We start from the raw sequence: 16,104 nt of genomic DNA on the forward strand, positions 1-16,104 counted from the left end.
GTTGAAAAGAGAAGTTGAAAAGCTAGAAAAATTAATAGAATCTCTAGAAAATAGTGATGAATTGATGATAGAGTTTGCAGAAATTCTAAAATAAATAATGTTAAACAAAACTATTTTTAATTATGATAAAGCATAAAAAGATTGAAAAATCAGAAAATAAAATAAAAAGGAAAAGAGCGAGAAAATTAAAAAGTAAAATAGAGGAGTATAAAAGAGAATTAAATAATCTTCAGATCGAAATTGACGATCATATAATAAAAAGGATAGAAATAAGAATAAACATAAACAAGTTGGTCACTACAACAATATAGATTATTTTTGAGGGTTATAATGTGTAAAAGAAAATTAAAATTTGTCAAAAAAATAAATTTTGACACTATTTTAACTATAAAAATATGTTAATAAAAATTTTGTCAAAAATAGTATTTTTAACATATAAGTGATTGTGAAAAAAATTTAAATCTTATTTTGATAAATATTGGCTGTCAAAAATAATTTGTTAGAAAATTTTGAGAACATATTTTCTGTGATACTTATTAATTGTCAAAAATACTATTTATTTTGACACTTATTAACTATAAAATATTTTCAACAAAAAATTTTAACAAAGAATGAAATGAGATCTTGAAACAAAAGAATAAATTGAGATTTTGAAGATAAAGAATGAGTAGTATAATCCTAAACTGAGAGTAGTGTGATGTCAAAATTAACAGAGCCCAAAGAAAAAGAAAAATAGTGGAGTAAATTGAAAACAAATGAGTATCAAAATTGAGGAGTAATTTTCTACGGTCAAATTATTCATCAAGAAAACATAAAAAATTTGACGTTTGTGATATTTGTCAAAAATATATATTAATTTTGACATTTAATTATGGTGTTAAAAAATAAAGTGTTAAAATAACTCTATTTTCTTGTAGTGTGGAATTAAATTTAAAAATTTTATAAATGCTTGAAAAATCATATTACGATTTAAAAGAATTAAAGCTGTTGAAAGAAAAAATGAAGAATGAAAAAAAATTGAAAGATATTTAAAAATAAGAGAAAGTGTAGAAATAAAAGAAGTTCTTGAGGATTTAAGAAATTATATTAAAAGAAAAGTCGAAAATAAAAAAAAAAAATTGGTATCAGAGCCAAGTTAACGATTAAGGATAACACTTTCTCTTTAAGCAACACTTTTAGTGATACGCTTTTAAATCAATAACAACCACAAAAAGATGAAACTGACAACTTTATCAGAATAGCCACCGTATGAATAATCTATCGCCACGTTTTGTTATGCGGTGTACCCCACCAAGATCACTAGCTATTTCAGAACTGTAAATCGTTGTTATGGTTTGAGTTTTCTTCGCTCAAATGGCTCAACTAAAACGTTGGCTCGCTACTGATTTTATATATATATGCACGCCACCACTTTGCATAAATCGTTGGTTTCTTACATATGTTTTATGTATGTATCACACTAAATCATGGGTCTTTCATGGGTTTCATTCAATTCTTGGAAAACCAACACTAAACCCATGACTTATGCTTTGTGTGCCTATAGTTTTATCTCACTTGTCCATGATTTTGAATTAATGTGTAAATCGTGGTCTTATACTTGTAAAAGGTTTACATTTCTGACCCACTTAAAATATGCCCAGTGACAACGATTCATGTATGAAGATTTGAAGCTTAAATCGTGGTAATCTACTAGGTTTTATATTTTTTCGAAAAACTTGTAGATATGCCACGATTTTTATAAAAAGTGGGAGGATAAAATTATAATACATTTAGTTTTAGAATATTCTAATAATATCTATCTTTAACTAGTTTAAATAAGTAAATTACCCAATAAATGTGGAGTAAACTTTACTTTTCTTCTCTATCTATCAGTTCATACATCATTATTTAATCTTGAATAAAGTCAAGAATATTTTACCATAACCGTTTTAACAGCAGTAATAATTATCTGAACACAAAGAAGTGATCTACACTGTTATCCCAACTCTAACGTGCCTTGCTCTTTGCCAAGGCACTTTCGGTTTTCTTCCAGAATTTAATTTCCAGATTACAATAATAAAATATAAATGAATGGCCGAACGGAGGACATAGCTAAATTAAAATTTTTAAAGAAAAAATTACATAATTAACGACCAAACTTGGCAGAAAATTACACCAGCCATTGAAAAAAAAAAAAAAGAAGTTAAAATTATTTCGTGACAATAGATACTCATATAAAGTAGAACAATATTACTTCATGATAAAGTGTTATGATTTAACCAATGAAAAAGTAACATCTTATACTTCTTCACATGTGACTTTTTCAATGATTTATGATCATATACTTCACTCTATCGTAAAGTATAAAAATACCACTTCACGATAACAAGAATCAATTCATTCAAATGCTGCTTGTTGCTGAGAAGGATTCAAAACCTGCGTTCTTCGTTGACCAATTCCAAACCTCATCTCTTACACTTGCTGCACCATTATTATCTCCTTGTTGCTGGTTATTATTATTATTACCACCGCCATAGAAACCACCACTTCCATTATGTCCACCGCCGCCGCCTCCTCCTATTCCCAACAAGTCCAACGTCATCACATCACTATTACCCCCGATACTTCCACCCTTAGTACACTCCCTTTTCGTCACCGCACTTTCGCGGTGGTGGTTACTGTGGTCAATGATCTTGGACAGTGCCTTGCTTTGGTCCAATATAGCGTTGAACATATCCACACCGTTCATTCCACACATCAAATTACCATAATGATGAGGAGTAGTAGCCATGTCTTGTTGCATGAACTGGTTCATGAACAAACTGTTATTATTGTTATTCACATTCTGTTGCACTGGAGCTACTCCGCTAAACGATGGCGGCGCCATGCTTGTTGTGGCGGTTACATAACCGCCACCCTTGTTGCTATTCTCCACTACTATGTTGTTGTTGCTGCTGCTGACGGTTGCACCCATTTGCGCTGCTTTCTGAAGCAGTGCGGTGGCTGACATGTGCGGCGAGGACAGTGATGACGACGACGCAGTTAAGTGGAGGGCGTTGTCATCGAAGATGGTGGTGGTGGAGGTGGTGTTGGGGTTTCTCGGGAAGGGTATGTTGTTGAATGAGGGTTTTGGAATGATGAGGTCGTGGTGAAGAGGGAGTGAGGAGGATGAAGAAAGAGTGGTGGGGGTGGTGGTGATTGGTAGAGAGGGAAGAAGGAGGTTTGGGATTTGGGGTTGGGATTGGAGATTTGAAGGTATGTTTGGGAATAATGATCCTTCGTTCTTGTTGTTGTTCTCCTCTGCAAGTGCGTCGCAGAATGCTCTGTGGGTGATGAAGCTATCTCTTCTGCACAATATCAACAACTAACACATCTCAATAATTAGGTTGCTTTTTCTGTTGGAGATTATTTTTATAAAAATATTTTTTTTAAGATATTTATATGTGTTATAATATTACTAGATATTTTTATTAAATTGGTTAATAATTTATTTTTTAATAAATTAGAATAAAATCGATTTATTATAGTAACAATAATAAACTCAATTGTCTGCATTATAATTATTAGATCTGATTTGATCCGATCGAGTTACACAGTCTAAATCAAATTATGTTTAAATTTTTTTATAAAAAGATAAATATATTTATGATTTTTGTTTAAAAAAAATTCATGATCCAGTGAATTATGTAAATTGGTCGGTTCGATCGGATCTGATAAGAATTGGATTTATTGTTATTGTTATAAAAAAATCGATTTTATTCTAATTTGTTAAAAAATTTTAAAATAACCGATTCATTAATACGTCCAATAATAATACGGCAATAAGTGTCTTTACAAAAAGACATTTTACGCCGTCTTTATGGGAGCATCCTCCTTTTCTATTAGAAAAGCGGAGACTCAAAAAATAAATTAATAAAAAAAATGTTTATATAAACATAAAAACTGAATTGCAATTATTCAGATAAAAATTTAGTCAAATTTATTAAATTATTTAACCACTCTCAACTATTAACTTCATATAAAATTAACTGCACTTGAATTTTTATCTTATATAAAATATACATGAAATACAAAATAAACATAGAAAATCAAAGAATGTTTAGAGAACTAATAAAATTTATTATTTTTAATTAACAGTTAATCAGCAATATTTAAAAGTAAAACTAAAAAAATGAAGTTAGGTTGTTAAACTAAAAAATTAGACTAATAACTAAAAATATTTATAAAAAATAATTATTTTTGCTAATCTTTAAGTTTTACTATAAAAAATCAATTTAACAATGTATATATTTATATGTAAATATATAATTATTTTTTTTTACGCATAATATTTTTTAGTTTCGATTAAGAATAAAAATTCTACATGCTCAAAACTATTTTTGTAAATCAATACTAGATGACTTTTATTTTTTAATGCTAAAAGGGTTAGCCTTAATATTTTTTCTTAAAGAAGTGTAGAGCCTCTGGTGAAAAAACTAGAAAAGTTCAAATATTAACATTCATGTATGAGAAATTTTTAAGAGCTAATATTTTTTAATATTTTTAGTTATTATTTAAGTAGCATAAATATCAAATTATTTTTAATAAATAAATTTTATTAATTTATCAGTATAAATTTTAAAAAATATGGATACAAATTATATTGATTTATATGTGTAAAATTTTGATATATATAAATACAAATTAAATATTTTTTATGTACAAAATATATATTTATAAATATAAATATAAATTATTACTGACAATAAATATGTATTATGTAGTTAATTTAATAAAAAAATTTAAATTAATTAAATTAAGATATAAAAAATAACAATTGCTTGTACAAAGATGAATATAAATATAAATTTTATTAATTTATATGTACAAACTTTAAATATAAATATAAATTATTTGTGCAAAGATAAATATAAATATAAATTTTATTAATTTATATGTATAAATTATATTAATTTATACATATAAAATTATAATAAATATAAATATAAATTATATATTTTTTATACATAAAATATATATAAATATAAATTATTATTGATTAAATATTACCTAAAAATAATAATATTTAATAACATGTGACATTCGTTTTAATTTTTATGAGACAATATCTAAACGCTCACTACTTCATGGATATTAAATTGAAAGAGAAGCGTTGAACATAAAAATACATTATTTTCTAGAAAACATAGATTATTCTCTTTTATATGGCCTATAATTTTTCCATGATGACCATTTATGGACAATTTTGTGTTAAATAACAAATCAATACTAATATTTTAATGGCTTAGACAAGGAAACCAGCTGGAGACAAATAAAGTTGAATATGAATAATGACTTGTCCTTGTAGACCAATTAAAGACTTTCACATTTACTTTTGAAAACTTTTATTTTCAGTGTATATTTTATATTAATATTTAAATATACATCGTTGCAATATAAAAAATGATATACGCTTATTGAATTAAATATAATAAACATATATAACAATAATTCAGCAAGGGTGTGCGTGTGTGGTCAAGAAGAATCTCTGATATCCAAAACAGCACGCTTCAAAGGATTGCTACTGCATGCAACTAGTGTAACGAAATTAAGTAGAAAAATTAACACGAGTCAAACTCCATGACGATATGGAGTATAAAATATGCCAATGAAATTTTATAATCTTCAATATAAACCTAGTCATCTAACAAATACTATATATTAACCCAATACTTAATACACGGCTCTACTTCTATTAAAAATTCACATTCCATCCGATAATTAATATATAAATAGAGAAATACTTGGTTATAAAATGTCAATAAGGTGGTGCATATGCTATAATAATTATTATGGAGTAATACTACTTGAAATTATATGTTTATTTTAAAGTTAAAATGGAATTTAATAAATAATTATGAGAAATATTCAACTTAATGCTTAATGTGGCCACACAAAATTTTCGTGTACCTAACTAATATACAATTAAAAATATTATGTACAAAACAAAATCAACTACCAAAATCAATCACTATATATTTATATTTGTGTATAAATTAAATACATATATATTAATTTTATATTTTAATATATATTTTATATAAATAATTAATTTTTAATATATACTTAATATGATAGTTGTTTAAAATATAATGATAAATATAATTTGTTTAAAAATATATTTTAAATAAGTATATATATTGATGAACCTGGAAAAGATGGTGCCACAGTCACATTTGTACTCCCTTGTACCGCATATTTTGGAATGTGCCTTCCAGTCAGATTGAACAGCATATTTCTTTGAGCACTTATCACATTTCCACTTTTTCTCACCATGCTTCCTACAAAAGTGTTTCTTGATCCCCGTGAGGTCACCCAACGCCCTCGCGGGATTGTGGTGAACGCACGAGGACTCAGGACACACATATACTCTCTTTCTCACCTCCGTGCTCGTTCGCTGCTTCAGCTTCCACGGCAGGTTGTGTCCTCGCCGATGAAGCTGAAGGTTCTGGTCTCTTTGAAACCCTTTGTTACATATTTCGCATATGAAGCGGTTTGTGGCCATTAGTGTTGTTGGTGATAGAGCTATCACTTCAGCACTGGGATCTGAAATTTACAAGTGTATTGTGTCAAATGTTAAATACTGTTTATGCATAAGAAGTATATATTTATGTCCTATTATAACATTAATTTTTAATGTGAAATTATTGTATGTCACCCAAATTAAAGAAGATAAGAATCTTGTTCTAATTATTTAATTTCAGTTGATATATATGTAGCTGGAGGAAAAGACAACAAAAAAACCTGAAAAAGCTAACATATGTATTGTATGTGCACGTGTATGTTAAATTGAAATTAACGATGAAAATGTAATATTGGATTGTTTGTTCACAAAACACCAAGTGGAACCAATATGGCATGTAAGGGTTTTTATATATATAATTTTTATTGAATTATCTGCATTTGAATTTTAGTGTAGTATAAATTATACTAATTTTCTAATACAAATCTCTAGTTATTAAAAAATAGGGAGAAGACACAGCCATTCAAGCTAATAAGAAAAAAAATACAAAATATTATGTATACACAATATTGAGTTATTTAATTAATTATTATATATTTATATATAAATATGTTTTTTAATTTATTTTTAATATATATTTTATACAGATAATTTATTTTTTGTATAGGCATATAATGTATATAAGTCAAAGAGATAATTGGATGTGTCATTTAAATTAGATCAAAAACTACAAAACCTCTCTCTCTCCCCATATATCTTCCAACCGCATTATTTTGGCGCATTCTTAAACAAACACAATGAAAAAAAAGTTTACATAAGCACATAAATAAAAGAGGAGAATGAGGTATCTCATATGCGAAAGTATATGGTCCTTTATACCTGAAACAGTTTTGACACACAAAAAAAAAAAAAAAAAGGAGGGGGGAGATAGAAGTAGCTATAGTAGACGTAGTAGTAGTCAAGCAAAGTCAACAGTGAAGGAGGGCAATGATTGTAAACCACTGCAACCCAATAATTGAGCCTCTCTTCTTTCTTACTACTTATAACGAAACCAATAATTCACCATTTATTTTTTATCACCATCCAGATCCTTGTCTCTCCACTTCATTTAATTAGTAACTAATCATAATTAGAGGAAATTAACTAATTAATACATTAAATATGGAACTTAATTACACATCCCTTGTTTTTGTATTGAATTGAAACAGATCAGGCCTAATCCTCTTTACTTAATTTTGTGGAGCATATAGATTTATACTTTTAGTTAAATGTACTCAAATTAATTAAGACTCCATTATGTCCAGAAATTTAATATGGGACTTTTTCATGAAGCTCACTTTGTAATATGAGAGCGAATATACAACATTATAATTCTTAATTTTATTTTTTGGAACCAATTAAGGACATGGGTGAAGAAGTATGTATATAAGGACATGGGTGAAGAAGTATGCAAATTAATGAAAGGATTGCCAGAGCTTTTGTTATCTATGCATGCCATAAATAACAACCTTCATCTATATATATTATATGGTTCAATTTTAATTTGATTATGTATCCGTTTAAAATTCTAGAAGAACTGATCTTTGCAAAACAAATAATAAAGCAGAAAAAATGTTAATTAAAGTTTTAAAATAGTAAACTCAAAATTAGATAAAAATGTAAAAAAAAAAAAACAAAAACAAAAACAAAAATTAAAAACCATTTTAACTTCCCCCTTTTTCTTGATGTTGTAAGAAAATAATAATTTTACCTGGATTTCCCGGTAGGTTCCTTTTCTTCTTAGGAGGTGGAGGAGGAGGTTGAGAATTTGAGTTGGAAGCATTGCTATTATTATTTTTATTATTTGTTGTTGTTGTTGAAGTATGAGAATGTGGACTATGATGGAACCTACCACCAAGAATCTCTGAAGATTGTTGTTTCACCACTGCATCTTCTAATAATGGAACTGTGTTCTCTGTTGAGAAGCTCCCACTATCACAACTTGTTATGTTTGACATTTGATGAGGCAACAACCAAGAATCTACTCAAATTGTTCCCTTTTAATTTCTTAAACACTAATTAATCTCTCTCTCTCTCTCTCTCTCTCTCTCTCTCTCTAAAGCTAAGGTGTTATAGAAGTAGTTAATTATGAATTTTCATGAGAAAAAGAAGGGATTTGTGGGAAGTAGAGGAAGACAAAAAGCAGGAAACTCTCCTCCTTTTATGGTGTGGTGAGAGGAGAGAGGGTTGGCACAAGAATACAAGAACTATATGCTATATGGATTTGCACTCTAATATAAAAAAAATATATGTATTATCCTTCTTTCATCAGGATCTACTTCTGGTGATTATAGCCATATATATTATTTTACATACACATTAAAATTATTTATTAACATAAAATATATATTAAAAGATAAATATATATTAAAAATAATTTAAAATAAATATATATTTATATAAAAATATATTATATTAATAATTAATTTTAGTAGTTAATTTTTATATAAAAATAATATTTTTGATTATTTTATATGCCCTTGCGTCCCGTTATTTCATATATTAAGAAAACGCCCTTTACTGTTATTTTTCAGAGAATTTTTTTAAATTTAATTAGATACAATGCATGTTCTGTGAATAAAAACATTAGTTATTATATATTTATTTGTATGTGTATTATTTTAGATAATTTTTAATAAAATAATTAATTATTACATTAATTAAATTTGATTTATCAGAACAATCAAATTTGTTTATAAATATTAAATACATATTTTATAATATATAGTTTGGGGGTTGATTATATATATATATATATATATATATATATATATATATATATATATATATATATATATATATATATATATATATATATATATATATATATATATATATATGGTTGTTAAATTTATGTATGTTGGTAAATTAATTATGTAACATTTTAATTTGTATTCTTTTTTACATAGGTTATATTTGTGTTTATTATTAGGAGCACTTTTAATTCGTTGATATTTTAATTAATTTGGATTGCTATAATAACAACAGTTTTTATTAGTTTGTTTAAATAATTGTGTTGAGGATTAGAATTTTTTTTTTATTATATACAACAATTTATTAGTCTATAATAAACTATTAAATAAAATTTTAATCTATCACAAATTAGTATTTAACTTCTTGGATTAAAGAATATCATAAAAAAAATTTGTTAATATTTTTTTATATTGAAACAAACGTTGTCATTTAAATTTTCTATCATAAATAATTGTTATTCTTTATTTACACACAACTTTTTATCAACCATAAATTATATATTTTCATCTCAATCTATATATATACACACTCTTCAATATTATATTTTCTTATTATTTAACAATACATATTATGCCTATATGCTATATATATTGTGTTCAAATATTATATATTTTCCTAATGCATATTTACATGAAAGGTGGAAAATATTTACAAATATCCCTATTCACATAATGGTATTTTCCATATTTTTCCGGGAAAAATAAAAAATAATTAACAAACACTGGGTATTAGGGTATTTAAATTCAAGTGGTCTTTTAAAAGGTCAATTTATTTGAAGCTGCTAGAGGACGAGGGCTTCTGGTTGGAAAATTTGTCTGTTTCTGGGGATATTTTAAGGAGAATAACACTATTCCGAAAACACCCTCATCTTTAAGAAGAACAACAAAGTTGCCACTATGAGTTAGACTCAGCCGCCTAGAACATGTTATTACCAATTTAGCCTTACCCTCTTCACGGGTGGACTCTGATCGAATCATTCTCGAAAATGACCCCACAATAATACAAAAATTCTTATATTTCACGTGTGTCTCGGATGACCTCCAAAAGGTTACAACCAGGGGTAATTATGATATTGGAATTTCGTTGTAGGGCTTTTCTGTAATTTGATGCAGCTTCGAATATACCCAGCTGTGGCGTGCGGTAATTGGTCCACTCGTTATGTTTATTGTAAGAGTAAATTACTAAAATAATATTTAAAATTTACATCGCTGACAAAATGAATTTAAAAGATGTTAATAATAAATAAATTTTTGAAATATTTACAAATACAATAAAAAAAATTAAATATTAAATATATATTTTACAAAATAAATTTAGAGATCAAATTTAATATTAATTTTTAGAATTATTATTAAAAAAATAAGATTTTTTTATTTTTAAAATTTAATTATTTTTATCAAGTGAATTAAAAAAAATTGTGAATAACTATTTTTTTAAAGAATAAAAAAATTTAAAAATCAAATTTTACTCTAAATTTTTTATCACATTTTAAATATTTATTTAAATATTGTCAAAAAAATTTAGATATAATAAATAAACTGTTTGTAAAAGTTTTTTTATTATTTACAAAAAATATAATATTTATTGATTTTTTTTACCGTATTTTTAAATAATTCAAGAATTATTTTGTCGATAACATCTTTTAAGGATCTTATTGACAATGGCTAAATCTTTTAGATATTAAATTGGTAATTAATTTTTTTCTAATTAAAATTAAAAATAGGAAAAGTCTAGGGGCCAGCAACTTTTGTGTTTTCTGGCCAGCTTTCGTACACGGGAAAAGCAAAAGTGGGCTGGTGCCCAATTTTAGGGAGTAGCACCCAGTGTTACCTAATCTTCAAGGTACTGGCGCCCAGCGTCCAAATTCGGAGTCCGACTCCAAGTGTAATTTCAACTCCTAATAGCCCAGAATTCTTCAAAATCGAACGCTAATCCAAGGAGCCCAGCGCCACTAAGCCCAAATTCAACTCCTAGAAAACTCTAAAATTAACTCAAAATTCAAGATTTAAAAGATTAATTAGTAATAACTTCTTCTAAAAAGATAAGATTTATTTATTAGGATTTAGATTAGATTGTATTATTTGAATTTGAATAAGTTATTATCTTACACTTTAGAAGATAAGATTAGTTTTTGAATTTCAATTAGTTAGGAAGTTAAAATATAAATAAGTAAACAAGGTTCACAAAGAGATCTTTGGATCTTCTTAGAGTCTATGGATCAATAAATTCTTTAGTTTTAAGTTATTTTCTTTTCTACCATGAGCAACTAAACCTCCTATTTTTAAATGTTAGAAGCTCTGTTTGATTTTATGGATTAGTAATTCAAGTGTTTTCTTTATTTTGATTCATGTTTTTCTACTTTTTTAAGATTGAGTCTCGTTGTTCATCTTTAATGGTTAGAAATATTAGAAAATATTCTAATTTTGTCTTGGATTCTGTTATTACTTTGGAAAATTTAATATCGGAATTAGTTTGAAACTCTTTCTCATGATTTTCAACTTGTCTAGAAATAGTATTTTGAAAGATATGTGGCTTTAAATTGAAACCGTGCTTAACCTCTTCTCTTAGTTAGTTGACCAAGGAATTGGCGATTAATTAGGTTAAAAAAAATTAAATTGTTAAGGAATTAGAATTTAATTATAAATGATTTGCTGTGAAAAGAATTTTGCATGAGTCAAAATAAGAAAATACAAGTATTACTTCTTCTAAGAATTAAATACCTCCGAAGCCTTTGACATCCCATTTTCTGATTACTTCTCCAAAGTTTCTAAGTCTTCTTTGATTTACAATCAGCATTTTTTTTCATTGTTCTTTGCCAAGGTTTGATCGATCTAATTAGAGATTCAGTTAGACGTTGCTTGATTCAATCTGTTAATCTTTGTGGGAACGATATCTACTCACCGTGGTATTACTTGGAGCGATTTGTTGTACTCGTCAATATCTGAGCATATCCAATTTTCGGCTCATCAAAATACATAATGAAAATAAGTAGAATAACACATGCGTAAACATAAAAACATAGTGACTCACCATATATAGCATTTTATAAAACCCAGTTAATTAATAAATAACTAAATAATAAATTAATTATGAGTCCAAGGAATTAGGAAATTAAATTTTGTAATTTGAAGAGGTAAAAATATTTAAAATACGAATTAAAACACCAATTTTAAAGATTTTAGTCCAAGACCGGACCAACAAACCAAACTAGTTAGACTGGACCCGTATTAGGCCCAAGGCCCAACATACATATAACTCCGCTTATCCATTCCTCCCTTTCATTCCATCATTGCACGTTGAAGAAAAAAAAGCAAACAGCCAAGAACCCTAACCCTTCCACTTCCAATTTCAATTTCTTGTAACTTTCAATCTGAAATTCTGATTGTCGCACTGTTTACTACTATGCGATCCTCTCGCTGAGCTCTTCAAATTTATCTGAATAAAGTGGTAAGAAATTTTAATTTCTCACCCAGTTCTTTTCCTCTTACAATTTTGTGATTTTTGGTCTATGGGTATTGAGAATTGTAAAATTTTGATGGTTAAGGGGTACTCTAGAAGGAGTTATAGCTGAGTTTCGTCAAACTACTCTATGGGTAAAGGTAAGAAATTATTATCCCCTTTGAATTTCCAATTATATGAGATTAGGATATTAAAATTGTGTTTGTATATGAAATTATATGAAATTAGATTGAATATATATGAAGTTGATGTCAATTTGATGAAGTGGTATGCTTGGGAGTAACTTTAGTGGCTGGACTAGCTGAATTGGTGACATTGAAACTTAGAGGCTTGAGTGACAAGAGGTTTTGTGGTGTTTTGTGGCTTGGGAGAAAATTGGCCGATGTATGATTTTGGTTTCGTGTAGTTAATCTATAATATTACTTGAAAACTTAGGCTAGTTGCCATAGAAAAGGCTTGAATGCCCTGAATTGTGGTTTTAGTGGATTAAATGTGTATAATTGTGTTATTGATATTGATTGATGAAGTTGGTGAAATTGGCTGTGAAAATAGTTTGAAGGAATTGATGAATTTATGTGTTAGAAGGATTCAGAATTGGACAATGAGTATGTGATAGTGGGTAGGAATGGATTGTGTTGATTTGGTTATGGTTTGGTTGATTTTGAATTGAGGATTTTGGAAAACTAGAGATTTTGAACTTTTGGTAAAAATAGAATTTTTGACCAACTTCGGCGGACCACAACTTGGCTTTTGGACCCCCAAGTCTTTTGAAATTTATTTTGAATAAAAATTGGGTTGGTGAAGTTTATGAATTCAAAAAACGGATTAAAAATGATTTGAACAAAAAAGTTATGCGCGTTTGAAGTTTGGTGTAAAAAATTGATTTCTGCAACCTAACAGCTTTTTGAAGGAAATTACATTCATGCATATGCGGGATTGTCATGCGTACGTGATGTAAGACCCCGAATTTTTGAAAATTAAATAATTAGCTATTTATGATTCATTATATTTGTTGTGATTTCTATACGGAGGTAGGGTTTGGTAATTTTATAATAATTAAATGTGAATTTGATAAGTGAATATTGGTTTGATTAATTATTGTTTGAATTTAAATGAGTTCATGTTGAATTATTGTTGTTTACTTGAGATTTTGATTCGGTTATATATGAACAGCCAGTTGGGGTGTTTTGAATATTTTGGGAGTCAACGAATTTTCAAAAACTTTAAGAATTATATTAGCTAATTTTGAATTATTAAAGAAATGATTATTTTTGAGTTTTATCAAGAAAAGTATTATGTTTGAATTCGATTTATCAAGAAAAGGAGTTTGATGAAAGAGAAATGGATTTAAATTGTTGTTGAAAGAGAGATTTTGATATTTGGAAAGATCTGGAAGTACGCAAGGGTTGTGGCTTAATCCCACTTGCTCCGGGTCAAGATTTTAAAAGATTGTGGTTTTGAATTTGAGCTATGACCTGGCAAGGATCGTGGTGGTGTACCGCTTGTCTAATGTCATGATGGACGTAGGAATCGTGGTTGTTTACCGCCCACGGGTTGTGATGAATGTTTTATGGGGTTCGTGGTGGTTTACTGCCCACGTGTGTGTATTGTTTTCCAATTGAAGATCTTGCTAGGTTCGTGGTGGTGTACCGCTCGCAATGGTGGGGTTCATGGTGGTATACCGCCCGTCAGGTGGGGTTCGTGGTGGTGTACCGCTCACCGCTTTTCAAGTGGATGATATTCGAGTTAGCTACAGGGTGTGTCGGGTTCTGGAAAAGTAACCGACACGTGAGCTCACGACCAGTAGGACAAGCATGCATCATACTGCATTTGTTTGCTTTGTTTGGGTATGCTTAATTATTTTAGTTTGCCTATCTGATGATTTCTATTTAACTGTTATTTATTGTACTTGTTGTAATTACTCTCTGATTGTATTTGTCTTGCATTGTTTGTGCTTGTGATTGATTCTATTTTGTAATTGAGTTTTGAGATTGATTTAATTTAGGCTAGAGGCCGAGTTGATTTGAGTTGGGCTGGAGGCCGTGATTGGTAGGATCAGCGATGAAATGTATGGAGTGCTGTTTTGTGCAAAATTTTATATAAGAAAAATGTAAGTTTGAAATTTGGATAATGAACCTAACTATTCACCCCGACCCTACTAAGAACTTTCTAGTTCTTACTCCCTATTTCCACCCCTTTCAGCTATAGGTGTGAAGGTTTAGTGCGAAGCTACAGGAGCATGGAAGATTATGTTTACAAGTTGAGTTGTTAGAATTTATTTTCCCCTCGTCATTTATTCTTTTGGGTTTTAGAGGGGTAGGACTTGTAATTGAGGTTCTTTGAAATAAGTCGATGTATATAAAGCTATGTGAATATACATACTTTTGTGATTAAGTGATTTAAAATAAAGTCTCCTTTCGTTTTCTTATTAAGAGTTTTGGTTCGTATTCACGAAGGCTCAATATTAAATAAACATAGTATTTAATTAAAGGAATAGAGGTAAGTAGCGCTCGGACTTTTAGTATGATCGTGAGATGCTAAAAGTTAGGGTGTTGCATGTGAGACCTAGGTACTATCTATATTCTTGCATACACGGAGGGTATGCGTACACGAGAATGGCAATATTTGAACTCCTGTGTATGCGGCAAGTGTCTTGCGTACGTGAGCCAACACTTCTGCCCAGAATATTCACGTATGCAAGCGTGGTTCATGTATGCAACTTTGACAACACTTGAATTTATGCGTACCTGGATGGCGTGCATACGCATGACCACCCTATTTTGAAAAAGTTATATTTTTGAGTTTTTAACCTTTCTTCTAGCTTTTCAAACTTCTGTAAAACCTGTTAAGTTGATATTGAAAAGGATTTGTGAAGTGGATAATTGAGTTAATCAGGCATCGGCAATGATGAATGAGATGTATTGATAAACACGATGATAATAATGTTGAATTGTGATTGAATGAGATATGAATTGATGGTGATGATGACATTGATAAATAATGAACTAAAGATCTATTTGGCATGTGCATTTAAATTATCTAAGACACGAGTTTTCCTGAGTAGATGTAGTGACTTGCCACCACTTGCTTCAAGTTGTGACTCGATATTCTGTTGATCCTCCATCGCAAGATGTGACCAAGCACTTTAACTCCCCGGATTCCCCCAATGAGATAATAATTGATTGATCACATATATATGCATAGACTCTTGGAGATGCACGCACGCAGGGACTGTCCAGGGTTCGCTACCGGACATGTCAGGTTTTGCTGGATAACCGATAGATGAGACTCATCGACCATAGGACAGGGATGCATCATATGCATTTATATATTTTGTTTGGGTTTGCATTTGTTTTGGAATGCCTATTTGT

At 28.7% G+C, this 16,104-nt stretch overlaps 1 protein-coding gene across 1 annotated transcript; it reads right to left on the reverse strand.

Moving 5' to 3' along the window:
* Window positions 1-2,071: 2,071 nt before the first annotated feature.
* Window positions 2,072-8,790, reverse strand: LOC107618654 (zinc finger protein GAI-ASSOCIATED FACTOR 1). Its single transcript, XM_016320776.3, has 3 exons — window positions 8,232-8,790; window positions 6,168-6,564; window positions 2,072-3,326 (listed from the first exon to the last, which is right to left on the reverse strand). The coding sequence occupies exons 1-3, from the start codon at window positions 8,476-8,478 to the stop codon at window positions 2,381-2,383; spliced, it is 1,590 nt and encodes a 529-aa protein (XP_016176262.1). The 5' UTR covers window positions 8,479-8,790; the 3' UTR covers window positions 2,072-2,380.
* Window positions 8,791-16,104: the final 7,314 nt, after the last annotated feature.

This window comes from Arachis ipaensis, chromosome B9 (assembly GCF_059453495.1).
Source record: "Arachis ipaensis isolate K30076 ecotype BB chromosome B9, ASM5945349v1, whole genome shotgun sequence".
NCBI classification, from domain to species: domain Eukaryota; kingdom Viridiplantae; phylum Streptophyta; class Magnoliopsida; order Fabales; family Fabaceae; genus Arachis; species Arachis ipaensis.